Below are 13,118 nucleotides of genomic sequence, written 5' to 3' on the forward strand. Positions count from 1 at the left end.
CCAAGGCCATTTCCGCCAACATTGCTTTTCTTGCTGTGTCATGGTGACACGGTAGAGATGCTTTTTGTGCTCTTTGGGTGTAGAGAGGGCAGAGGATGGACCAAGTTTTGCAAGGCATTAGCGCTTCCTCACGTTCCTTGTGTCCTGCTGTGACATGAGGAAGCTCAGATCCCACTATGGCTAGACAGCACCACACAGTATCATTGGACGGTGCCTCACTTGCCCACTAGGCAGCATACAGAACCGTGATTCAATGCACAAAGCTCTCTGAGCACATCAGAGAGGGGAGAGGTTCACTCCTCTACTGCCTCCACAACTGAATAGTGTTATCTGTCTCTTAGGCCTTGCTCATGCTGCCACGATAATATCTGAGTGCCTCCCAGACTAAAAGACTGCCATAGCAAGGTCCCTACTTGACCTCATGGAGTCTTCTGCTCTTCTCCCTTCTCAGGTGTTGGGAAGCACCAGCCGGGGTAGGTTTTTGTTGTGGTTTTTCTGCACAAAGGGAGGCATGTGTTGGGGAAGACAGCACCCATCTATAATGCCAGGGTGGTTCTGGTGAAAAGGCTTTGGCTGGATGGTGAATCTCTGCTGGTTGCTTGCTCCTTTGCAGGACATTTAACTTTGCCTTCACCATGCAACTTCAAATAGGCTGCATGTGCCATTCTCACCTCTAGCAGGGTCTCTCTCAGGCTCAGGACACAGTGGAAGCTATGAACTTGCTCTTTGGTCCCTTTAAAGAGTTAAATAAAGGCCTGGTGATGGATGTCCTCACATTATTTGAAACTAAAGCTGTGGTTTTCTTCTTTTCTAGAGTTTCCCAGGGCTCTGTTTATTTCCTCAGGCTCCGTCATGTCGTGCTTCACCCAGCTATGGCACTCAAACACACCAGACTCTCCCACCAGCCCAGTCCCTGTGTCTCCCAGTGAAATTCCCATCCCCATCAGCCCCATTGTTATCACCTCCCCAGGAGATGGCAAGAGGAAGGTGAGGTCCCCAACTGACAAGCCAGGCTCTCCAAACCCAACGTCTCCCAAGCCCACCTCCCCTGTTGAATGTTCCATTTGCTTTAACACCTATGACAATACCTTCAAGACTCCCAAGCTGCTCCAGTGCTCCCATGTTTTCTGCCTGGAGTGCGTGGCTCGCCTGAGCACAGGGCTGCCCCCAAACCAACCAGAGGACCAGCTTCCCTGCCCCTTCTGCAGACAGCTGACCAGCATCCCCTTGGAGGGTGCTCCAGCACTCGAGACCAGCAAGCAGCTCCTTGCCACGCTGCCCCCTGAACTCCAGCAGGAGAAGGTGCTCTGGATGGAAGGGACCAAGCTCTGCTGCCGCCAGTCATCTGAAGACCCTGAGAATCCAGACTCGTGCATCTCCATCGATGTTGCCATGAGCAAGCCAGAAGCTCCAGAGGCCCCTCCGGCAGGATTAGCTGGGAGGCTCTCCCGTTGTGACATGTGCGATGACTGGAAACGCATAGTCCTTCTCTCAGCATTGATCATCATCCTATTCTGCATCATTTTGTGGCCAGTCCAATGTGCCCTGAAGACAGGGAATCTCCGCTGCTTCACAAGAACTGTTGCAATAAGCAGGCCAGAGTATCTTCCCCCTAAACATACCACAGCAGCAGCACCTGTGACACAACTGCCTTTCCAGTAGCAGCAAGGCAGCCCCTCACTAACCACTAGCAGAGCTGTCAGCTCCCTCCCAGCACAGCATGTCAGGAAGGCAGGAACAGGACCTACTGCCCTGACAACATTCCTTAGTTTTCTTGCAGGCCCTATGGTCTGCTCTGCACACTTGCTCTGTGCCTGCAGGTGGACACATGCATCCACTTCTGTGCAGCTCTGCTGAAATGCTTGCCTGCCAAACTGCCTTCAGCCCAGTAATGCTTCAAGGACCTGCCTCAGTTTCCTGTTACCTCACTCTCCTTGGAAACCTTGAAAACCCATGCAATGGGCAACTGATACTTTTCTAGGACTGGTTTTAAAGAGTGACACAGATGGCTCATGCTCTCTTGGCTGGATGCCAAATGACAGTGAGCTCCCTCAGGGAATAAAGGGCTATTTTTGCAAACTGAAGGATCTACATGGTTATTCCTGAGAAGCTGGGTTTGGGAAGATAAATACATATAAACAGATGAAAACCAATCTTATTCCACATACTTGAAACATTTCAATTGTGTTATTTAATGTTGGCAGCGCTGAACACTGCCTTCTGCTGTTGAAACGTAGATCTGTTATTGCTACCCACCTTCCAAGTTGTGTTAGCTGCCTGATGAGCTAAAGCACTACTGAAATTCTGAACAGAAGAGGGTAGCCAGGCTGCTGGTTTTTTTTCTAAGACATTATTTAAAAGCACTCGCCCCTTACCTGGAAAGGGGAAGTGAATTCCTTTTGAAAATGGGGGTGAGCTCTTTACAGGCACACTCTGACACAGCAGTATAAACCTCCCCCTCAAGTTTCAGTGTTATTTAATCAGTGAACTTCACACTTCCCATAGAGAAACCATTGCCAAAATGATACAAGTTCCATCTTTTGACAGCTTTGCCCTCCTGACCTTAAAGGGTGTCAGTATTAAGATACAGGCCAGTTGCTTACTCTATATTTTTATTTAATGCAGTGACCTTCTGGCAATGATTAAACAAAGGTCTTCATGAACAAGAAGGCTTACAATTATTATATCTTGTTTATTCTAACACATGGATGTAAGACAGTACTGTATGCAAGTACTATACCTGTATTTATTAAATTACATTTTATATAATGCAAGGTGTCAATTTGTAGCAATTCATGTTTCCCCTCTTACTTGCTGTTGGAGGCATTCAGCTGGCAGTCCTGAGCCTAGCTGCATTCCTAGACCATGGTAGCTACAGTAGGTGGCATGTGTGTACTCTGGTCTTGTGTATCAGCTGTCCCAGTATTGTATAAACCTTCACAAGTGGAGAGCTTTGTCCTGTCAGTTCGTATGTACCATCACCTAGGCTATGCTGTTCCAGGTACAACTTTCCCCTGTGTTTACCTGATTTGACCTGAAAAATGAGAAGCCACAAAGACTGCACGTTTTCACTTCATCCCAGCTGGTTGAAAAATGCTTCCAGTCTCACTCACTTTCCAGCAAATCTGTTGCTATGAAGAACTTCTGGGGAAAGCTGCTGCATGTGCTGTATCTGCAATACCTTTGATATTCAGCTGCAGGCAGGTATTATCTGTGCCAGCCACATGTCTGCAGAAACTGCTCCAGCCCCTGTAACAACTTCTGCCAAAGTCACTGGCCTTGACAGTTATTTTCACTTGTATCATCCTGTCCATTCCCAAGTGCTTGCTACTACACAGAATATCTTCACAGCACCACCTGAAGTGTGTTCTTGGTGTAAGTGACTCACCAAGGCTTAAGGCAGAGAAGGCACTTCCATTTTACAGCAGGTGAATTTGAGATTAAGTCCAGCAAATTGATACTAGTAGAGCTGAAGTGCTTTGTTACATACATCTTGGCTACCCCTTCAACTCCCACTGGTGAGACTTAAGGGCAGGGGAAAGGGAAATAAGTTTCTCTACATCTTCAGTGTGACAGCCTTATAAAAATTAATGCATGTGGTGACAATCAAGGGCCACAGGGGCTTTTCCTAGGAGTCTATCAAAGCATCCTCATGGGGGGGTTGTCCCTCTTCACTCCCCCTTCTTACTCTGTGTACTTGAAAACAGAGGTTGAGGGCTTAGCTATCACACAGCTGAACCTCTCACTTGTGCATAGTCAAAACGAAGATTCAAGGTAAATGAAAGCAAGGCTTTGAACAGTCGCATTTGGGGATGGGAGACATTCAGGATGCCCTGTTGTCCACACCAGCTGTCAGTCAGTCACTTTCCCAAAGAGCAAACTACTTAAAAAGAAAGTAAAAAGCCTTGAGAATGTTCAACATTTAATAAAAGTGCAATAAAAATAAACAGTTTCCTGTCCCTGTGACAAATGACTGGGAATGCCAGCCAGGAAATACAGCCAAGGTATATCATTGTGCTTTTTGTTCTATCCCTTCTGCTCAGCACTCTAGGAGCTGGCACTCTGGGCACTAATGCCCCTGACCATGCAGAGGGCCAGCAAGACCATTCACTTCCAGAGACCCAGAATGACTTTAACATGAGCCCCCACATGCTCTGGAGGTATGGACACCAGTACTCAGACCCAAGGCTCCCCCCAGAGAGCACTTTCAGAAAACAATGAAACCTGCAGAAAGGGGGTTCTTTGGCAGAGTTATTTGCATGCCTGAAGGCTGGAATAGCAGGAAGCACTGGTAGTCAGAAGTCAAGAATCATCAAGAGAAGGGGAATACTCAGCAACACACTCATCTTCATGGCACTGGTCAAATTGTGAGTGTTCTTACAGCACCCCTACTTAGCAGACCCAGTACTTGCCTTGTCATACAGTTGCAGGAGAAAAAAGGTCATGCAGCAAGGCAATAACAAAGCTGCATCAAACTTAGAGGGGCCCATCTCAAAAACAGCTCAGCCTAGTATCCTAGGGTGTATTATTTGCTAGAGGCGGCTAAGCACAGCACATGGTCAAAGCTGCTTTCCTGCTCTTCAGGCACCTGCCAGCTAAGTGGGATTTCAGACCCACCTAAACATTCAGACTCATGTCTGCTCATTTCTGTCTCCCAATTCTGCTATGAAACCAACATGCAGAGCAGCTAGCAGACTCTCAGGTGCACGCACATTCGTCTGCTGTACCGTAGCAGCAGGAGTTGCTTGTATGTTTTGGAAAAGTTGCATAGAAAGCTGGAGCTGGTACAGCCAAAAGAAAGTGTGCGGAGGAGAAGGATCAGAGGTGCAAATACCTGGGTCCAGGCAATACTCTCTATTTCTCACTTTCACTGGCAGCAAAGTTACTCTAGGATTTAGTCTAAAAATACTTCTAGCTTAGAAATGATTGACCTAAAGAAAACATTAAAGTGTACTAACACTTTACTAATGCCCTAAGTGGGCAACCCTGGGAACGTTCTTAAGCAAATAATCATTTCCATTCCTTTTAACAATTCAATGTAAAAAATAAGAATCTTAAATTAAAAAAAAAATTAAAATTGAGTCTTGATGCCCTATGAATGTCCAGAGGCACTTCCACATAAATATCACCCTACTAATACAGGGGAGAACGGGATACCATCTCATGAATAAGTTGGAGCGAGGCGTGTTCTTAAGGCGTAGGCTCTGCTTCATTCAGATGCAGTCAACTTCTTACTTCCTCACTGAATCCAAGGTGCTTGGAGAAGGCAAGATAGGGCAGGAAAAAAAAAATTGTCCACAGTGGCAAAACTTGGAAAGGGTGGATGTAAACACTGTAAATCCTGCATTCCAAAACAAGAAGCAAGAGGGAGGGCATGGTTTATAACCGGGAGAAGTGCACTGACATGGCACAAAGCTGAAACACTTCCCAGCATGTGGAGTCTCTCCTGCTTGTTTGTATATGTAGTACATGTCTCATTCTCAGAGTCTGACAGCTTGCTAACATAATGCTCCAAAAAACAGATCTCTCCCCCAGAAATGGTAACATTTTAAAAATGAACGCATTTTCCTAACTAGGTCTCATTAGCTCATTTTTTCCCCCTTTTCTCCCATCAGCAGCTGACCACAGCCATGCCTTTAGGCTCTGCTGAAATTTCAAAGCATAAGCTGACTTCCCTGATGCAGGCAGAGTCTCTAAGATCTGCATACACTGAGCTGAAGAGGAGTTGGGTCAAATGCAATGTAAATAGACTGTAGACACTCTCAGTTAATCACGGGAAGCATTCCTACCTGTACAAACTCAACACAGCTCACCTCCGGCTCCTTTATCGCCCTGTGTTACTCATCCCTGAAACCTTTGGGCTTTTGATGTTAAGGTTCTCATACACGGAAGCTGACTCATCATCAACCCTGTCAAGAAATAAAGCCTTGTTATTAACATCCTCACTGCTCTGGATCTTTTCCCAGAGGCAGGGCCAGGGTAATGGGCCAGCCAAGCTCCCTTTTTCCCTCCCCAGCCACGTAGATAGGAAAGTAAAGGATTACCCACACTGTTCTCTATTCTTATTTTCTCTCCCTCTACCTGGGCTGTCCCTCCTGGGTTTAAATACAGCTTGGGGATGAAGCCCTGAACCTTCCTCCACATGTCAGCCTGTCAAGGATGCAACATTTCTGCAGGGCCAGCAGTTACAGTTCATGGTATTTCCTATTCCTACTTTCTCTACCTATCCAATTTCCCTGTACTTTTCAGAATCCAATGCAAAAGGAGAAGTTTGTTTTCATTTCCAGATAGGCCTTATTTAGAAAGGGCAGCTCCAAAGGCCAGATGCAAGCACCCCTGAAGAGGATTTGACATCCAACGCTGAGCTGACAGTTATATGGAGTGGGCAATACTCAGCCCATCTTGTCTGGCTCAGGCCCATGCAGTCCTAACCCTAACCCTGTCCTCTTTTACTCAGAGCTCCAGTTTCAACTGAAGTTGCGTGTTTTAAACAGGACAGAAAAGTTCCTAAAGTCTAGAGGGGAAGATCCCAACTGGTTAGATCCAGCTGGAGTTGGAAAGTTCACAATGCCCGCGAAGGATCCAGGTGTAGCCTGCATTGCATAAGAGCAAGGTCTTCCAGTCACTGATACGCTGCAGGAACCAGCGCAGCTCTGCCTGTGCCGCTCTGTGCGGTGTCACAAGAGCAAAGCAGGGCCTTTCCTGCCTCCTGCTGCCCTCTCCTGGCTCCCCCGGCGGCAGCGTCCCGAGCCCTGCAAGGGCCCCAGCCACCGGCTTCACTCTCCCTCTTCAGGTACAAATCCCCTGGTGATTATTTGAGGCTGCCACATAGGGTAGGGCAGCTCTGAGCACCCCAAGCACTGCGGTGCACACGGAGAACGGCACCAGCATTCCTGGCAGTTACCACCCAGGGAGGAACTTGCTGCCTTTTTCCCCTTTTTTCAGTTGGATTTTTCATTCTGAGCTCCCATATGAGCCCAGAGACAGCACTGCTGTCTCCACTTAAACACCCACTCTTCTGCTCCTGCCTAGCCTAGCCATTCTTTATTTCAAATCCATAGTAATTCATGGTTCCCAAAAGCTCTGATATTATATAAATGACATGTCCCACCCACTCACCTTCAACTTACAACGCCCTCCGCATCACTGACTGCTATCCCGTTACTTGGGGCAAGAGAGAAAAGTACAATTTGGAGTATTTTATGTCTGCTTATATAAGGAACCCATACCATTTAGCACACACTCCCTTTCCACAAGGGATACAAGCCAATACACCTCCCTCTATTCTCTTCTTCTTTTCTTCCTTTGTATTTTGCTGTAAAACTCCTTCAATGCAGTAACCCGACTTCACTTTCTAGCAACTCACACGCTCTCCAAGGCAAAGGAAGAAGGGGACTAGACACTGAAGGCTAGGATCTATTTCCTCCTCTCCCCTCCAAAAGCTGCCGCAAAAGTTTAGCACAAGCAAGATGGATTGTTACCGCCTTTGACAACAAGGTGGGATCATCTGTTTATTTTTAGCCATTCTCATCTGATAGCCAGAAAGTGTTCAGGGTTCAGGGATGTGAGAGGCAGGCCAACAAAAGATAAACACTTGGACTATGCTTATGGTATTCTCTCTCCTGCCGCAGAAGTTCTTAGCTCTAGTACAAACACATTCAGCTTACACAGACTGGGCCTTTGGTGAAGGGGGCTGCCCTTTGGCTCTGCCTTTTTCCATAGGAGAAAATCCGATATTCAAGTAGTCTCGCTCTTTCCTTTTATTCCTCTGAAAGACAAAGCAAAGACAATGAAAAGCTACCCAAAGCAGAGACAGAAGACGACCCTAATGGATCCCATATGCCATCTGGGGAACAGCAGGTGTGGATTTACTTTCATATGTTCAGGGCATTATTTGAGTTCTAATAAGAAAGTGGGAGTGGTGGTGGTGTTTGGCACAGGTCAAGTTCTGCTGTTGGTTTTCCAGCCAAGCTGAACAGGACTCACCTGTTCTTCTTCCAATCTCTTCTGTTCAGCCTCAATGTACTGCTGAACAGCCATGTAAACAAACTTGTATTGTGCCTCTGTCTGCACCATGCCCGAACGCTGCCTGCGTACCATCTGGATAGTTTTGGGGATGTCGATATCACAGTCCAAACCTGCTCAAGAGAGAGAAAGTGAGATTTTGGGAGTGGGAATGAGGTTGAAAAGATCTTTTTGTTAAGATAGCTTTGAAAAGGCCTTTCAGTATCTCACTGAACACAATGTCAGTGAAGCGCTGGAATATTGTGACAAAGGACTTAATGCACCTCTTTGCCCAGATTTTTTTTTTCTTTTTCCCCCAGAACACATTGGGCTGAGAATGGCTGAGACAGGGCTGATCTGCCTGGAGCGGGGGCTTGGGATGGAAACTAGATCTGTTCTAACCCTACTTCCTACAGATTCAGATTAACCACCCTTGGACAGCTTAAGAAATGGGTACAACCATTGCAGAAGAGGGACCACTTGCCTACAGGCTCCTGGACCGGCCCTGGAAACTACCATGGAGAGTTCTGCAGTAACTCCGGCATTTCAGATAAGGGTCACAGCCCTTCTGTACAGAAGGGCTTAGGGGAATCATTTCTAAAATGGCTGCTGAGGTTTCACCCTTTTTGAATATGTTAGTTCCTGTCCTACTCCAACCAAATGAAAGGGTTTTCAAGGAGACCTTGAAATCCTGGCCCCACTAATGCCAATAGAAAGACTCTCCTCGGCTGTGTCACAGAGAGCATCTCCCTTGCTAAAAGGCTATCCATGCACACACCCATTCGGTAAGGGATTCACATTTCATTAACAAAGAGAAAGAGCTCCATTTCTCAGATGAAGAAAGTGTTTTCCAGAGCGAAGTGGGCTAGGCACAATACAACAGCTCCCCACCTACCCCATTCAGGCCAAGCCTATGTCTGTTAAACTCACTGATTGGAGATACTTAATTCAGTGCACAAGAGCAGGGTTACACCATATTGCTGTTGTGTATAGCCAGTTGGAGCAAGGCAAAGAGTGAAAGCTATTAAACAGGAATCCATACCTTGCCTATGAATAATATCCACCAGAATATCTATCACTATGATGGTGCCTGTGCGTCCTATTCCAGCACTGGAGAGAGAAGAGGAAAAATCATTACAGGAGGAGACTTTCCTCAGAGCAGGTCAGCTCAGCTCTCACACTCAGCTGCAAGCCTGGTGCATCCTGAGCAGGTTTCGAATGGCTCCTGTAGGAAGAACTGAGCCAAAGGCAGAGCCCTTAGGAAATCAGAGTCCAGTAGGCTTGATCGCAGCCAGCAACCCCAGATCAGGCCTGCTGTTCCCTGTCTTTTCACCAGTGAGGCTCTGGAGGAAGGCTACATTTTTCATACACGCATACTTGTAGCATGTTTGTTTCTCAACTGCCCACCATCAGCTCATGTGACAACCCAGCTGTAGATGTAAGGAAAAGGAAGAGACATACATTTTTATCACCCACCCCATTGCCCCTATCCCCCCGCCGACAGCCCGCTGGTTCGTACCTGCAGTGCACTATGATCGGCCCTGTGTCTGGAATGCTTCGCTGTGCCCGATTCACTTGGTCCAGAAAGCTCAACACCCCTCCTGGTTCATTGGGCACCCCATGGTCTGGCCAGCTAAAATACTGATAGTGCTTCACCAGTCTGGGACGCTCATCCTGCAGAAAGCAGAGGCCCATTGCTTGGTCAGAAAACCACTCCTACTAATACCAGGCTTCTCCTTCCTTTCTAATTAGCAGAGCTGGTGTAAAATGGCCCAGAACCTAAGTGATGAGACCATTAGATAAAAAGGAAGCCACAGCTCCCTCCCCTGGTGGTCCCAGCACCAGTCCTTTCTCAGTATGGTGGGCAGACAGCAGCAGAGTACTCACCCTATCTGTCCGCAAGATCTCCAGCTCTCGCAGGTAGTAGCCCTGGGCCTCACGCTCACTCACGTTTCGCACACAGATGCACCCATACTCCTTGGTGCTGCTCTTGTCTGGCCAGTAACGGAAACATTTGTTCTGCAGTGACACGGTAGAGCTGCTCATTAGTCAAGACAGGGGAGCTGCTGCATTCAAGGGGTGCCTAGCCCCCAGTGTAAAGATTTAAAGGAGGGCCATACACAGAGCATTTCCTTTGATCCGGAGCTGTCCTGGAAAGGGCCATTCTAATATATAGGAAATGATCCTTAGGAAAAACTCCTTCCTCTGCTAGCCCCAGCCTCATGTAGGCATTGCTTTGCCAAGGCAATCTTGACACCCAGCACCTGAGCTGTTGGTCTGGTCATTCCTTAACTCCTGAGCAAAACCTCCCATCCTGAGGGTCTACACAGTCTGCCAATATCCCTCTTGCCCGCCAATCATGGAGGCTATGGTGTCTTTAACAATAAAAAACAAGGCCTGTGAGTACAGCTACCCCAGAGTGTCTGGAGAGGCAAGGTTCTTCAGCTCATCTTTACACTAGGCTGTTTGAAAACATAACTGCTGCCCTCATTGCTAAGCAAAACTGCTAGTGCTGATCATAATTCTCTCCTCTCCTTACCGGGGATGGTACTTCTGGTAAGTGACTCTGGCTGGTATTCCATTGTGTTCTTGGCCTCTCCCAACCCACTTGTACTGAAATGTATTCAGGTTGTGTAATTATATTCCTCCTTCATGCAGTCAGTTTGCAACCTTCCCCCCTACTTTCCAGCTTGGCTGTAAGAATGATGCTTCCTCACTCTCTTCTGCCACCTGCCATTCTCCAGTGCTTTCAAGCAAGTCAGATGAGGGACTCCCCATTAATACTTATGGTGCTGTGGAGATTGGCTGTGCAGAGTGACGTGCCATGTTTCTTTCACGAAGAACAGCTAAAGCAACATTGCAAGACAGAAGAAGTGACATGAAAACTAGCTAGAGACAGCTTAACTAAACATCATTTGTACTAGCAGCTTTCTTTCTAAGAGTTGTGCTTTATCAAGGGCAAAGCAAAGTTAGGCCTTCTAAATCTAGGAAAAACTTCTCCAGCATTCCAGTCCTCTCCAAGTGGCTCCTTTGTGGAAGAGGACACTGGTTTGCAATAAAGTCCATTCTGAAAGAGAAATTTTCACTTAGGTCCTCTGTCACTATGGGCAAGAACATACAAGTGTCCAGGCAGGATAATATACTTAAGTTGACTGCCCAGGATTAATTTCATCACTGATTCTGTTTCACATTTTAATATAAGCCCTTAGTAACTACCTAGTTTGGTGTATGTAGCAGTTGCTGCATCACCCTTTCAGTTTTGAAGTCCTGACTTCAGAACTAGTTCTTGCATCCCGTCTAACAGGTCAGCGCAAGGAGCAGGTAACATTCAGGCTTGGGGACTGTGCCTGACAAGTGCTCACCCTGCCCCGCTCCACTTCCTTGGTTGTCATGACAATGACATGACTATTCTCTTGATACACCATGGCCCAGAAATCATTCACTGTTGTCTGCAGGCAGCCCTGGGTGGCTATATAGATCTTGCAGTGCTCTGAGTTCCTGCCATCTTCAGGGGTGCCCTGAGGACCAAAAGAGAGAAAAAAAATCTAACAATCCAAGAGAGACGAATTTAGAAGTCCCTTAGTGCAGCCTTTAGCAGCAAAGTTAGTGTGCCTTGCCTTGCAGGATTTCTGAGCTAGTTTATTTTCTCCTGTAAGCATCAGACCTGTGGACAGAAGCCACTCATCACCAGCTTCAGAGCCACCAACAAAATGATCTTCCTGCCTCCAGAGACCTTCATAAAGAGTTGTGCTACACATTACTGAGCAGGCTCCAGCCAGCAGGCAGCTGCAGAAGCTGCATGTGAACAAGGCTGGAATGAAGTGACCCTGAAGGTTTCCCAAAGGTTGGTGCTTAAATACTGGAGCAGCATTGCTAGAAATTCAATTTCAAACTGCTCTTAGTTTACAGATGACAATTATAATTTGACCTCAGAGTTAATAGTCAATGACAGAGAGCCTGGGTCAATCCACTAGGATTGCCTGAACAAGTAAAGAAAGGAGGGAACAGAGATGAATTCTTAGATCAAGGGCAAACAGGACGTGGTGCAATTGTGGAATTCCTTGGGACACAATAGAAAAATCAAGTGTTTGGCCTGGACCCAGTGAAACATATTGGTTCCTCAGAGGCTGATCCCTTCAGACTTGCACTATCTCTGCATGCACCCACCAAAAACACTGCACTGGGGTGAAGGCAACCCCCAGCCCCCAGACATCATCTCCCCCTTCCCAAGTACCTTGATATAGTTGGCATTGATGTAGTCTGACCCAGGCACGCTCTCATCTACATCTCGGAGTGCCACCCGTGTGGTATCAACTGAATGAGAACAGAGTCCACAGTGAAAACAGGGGCACGGATGTAACCAGAAGCATGAATGGGGTTTGCTGAGGGCACAGCAGGGCATCTGTGGTGGCTCCCAGCACAAGGTTCTTACCGTGCCATCACATGGGTAACTATTGCAAAAGAAGGAATGCAATGCTCTCGTAATGACACTTAGCAGTATCCACACTGCTTGACTCACAGCTATGCTGCCAGTCTAGTAATTTGGATGGAAATTATAGTGATATATAGTATCCTAGACCAATCTGAGCTCAAGTTCCCCAGTGTTTTCTTTGGAAGCTCTAGCTCTGGCTCCATATGACCTTTTAACTAAACTTGAGCTCTGAAGCATATCTGGACTCACGACACAAAGTGGAGAACAATTTACCAGTTTCCTAGGCAAAAGGGAAGGACCAGGATAGAAAGGGGATGGAGAAGGCCATGAATTAACTGGACCACTCCAACAGGACAGTGCCAACATCCTTCCAACTCAGCTATGAACAGAAAGATCTGCAGGTTTAACTAACCCCAGAGGAAGCTGCGGGAAATACGGGCGAGGAAAACAAAACAGAACTATAACAACAACAAAATCAGTGTCTCCTCACAGGGAAGGATGTTCTTGTAGCGATTCTTTGCCTTGTTCTCTGGCCGCTGTCCCTCCTTCCTGGGGTAGAGGAGCTTGCACTCTTGCTGCTGGAGCATCTATTGGAGCAGAGCACATATGACCAAATGGTTCTGGGAAGACAAAGGAACTCAGAAGCAAAAGTAGAGGCTTTTTCAGCTAACTGCTTGGCTTC

The 13,118-nt window shown here is 47.0% G+C and overlaps 2 protein-coding genes across 2 annotated transcripts in view; one reads left to right on the forward strand and one right to left on the reverse strand.

The window, feature by feature from the left end:
* Positions 1-362: 362 nt before the first annotated feature.
* RNF223 (ring finger protein 223) lies at positions 363-2,769 on the forward strand. Its single transcript, XM_026100625.2, has 2 exons — positions 363-473; positions 815-2,769. The coding sequence occupies exons 1-2, from the start codon at positions 422-424 to the stop codon at positions 1,660-1,662; spliced, it is 900 nt and encodes a 299-aa protein (XP_025956410.1). The 5' UTR covers positions 363-421; the 3' UTR covers positions 1,663-2,769.
* A 1,140-nt stretch (positions 2,770-3,909) lies between these two features.
* The window catches only part of LOC112983482 (tyrosine-protein phosphatase non-receptor type 11-like), a 59,936-nt gene continuing 50,727 nt past the window's right edge, over positions 3,910-13,118 (reverse strand). The window contains exons 7-16 of the mRNA XM_064525502.1: positions 12,927-13,023; positions 12,239-12,318; positions 11,367-11,522; positions 9,892-10,023; positions 9,524-9,678; positions 9,047-9,114; positions 7,987-8,138; positions 7,668-7,768; positions 5,790-5,909; positions 3,910-5,341 (exon numbers count right to left, since the gene is read on the reverse strand). Coding sequence (XP_064381572.1) covers positions 5,825-5,909; positions 7,668-7,768; positions 7,987-8,138; positions 9,047-9,114; positions 9,524-9,678; positions 9,892-10,023; positions 11,367-11,522; positions 12,239-12,318; positions 12,927-13,023 — 1,026 coding nt within the window. The 3' untranslated portion in view covers positions 3,910-5,341; positions 5,790-5,824. The remainder of the gene's footprint in view (positions 5,342-5,789; positions 5,910-7,667; positions 7,769-7,986; positions 8,139-9,046; positions 9,115-9,523; positions 9,679-9,891; positions 10,024-11,366; positions 11,523-12,238; positions 12,319-12,926; positions 13,024-13,118) is intronic.

The sequence above is a fragment of the Dromaius novaehollandiae genome, chromosome 24 (assembly GCF_036370855.1).
Source record: "Dromaius novaehollandiae isolate bDroNov1 chromosome 24, bDroNov1.hap1, whole genome shotgun sequence".
Lineage (NCBI taxonomy): Eukaryota > Metazoa > Chordata > Aves > Casuariiformes > Dromaiidae > Dromaius > Dromaius novaehollandiae.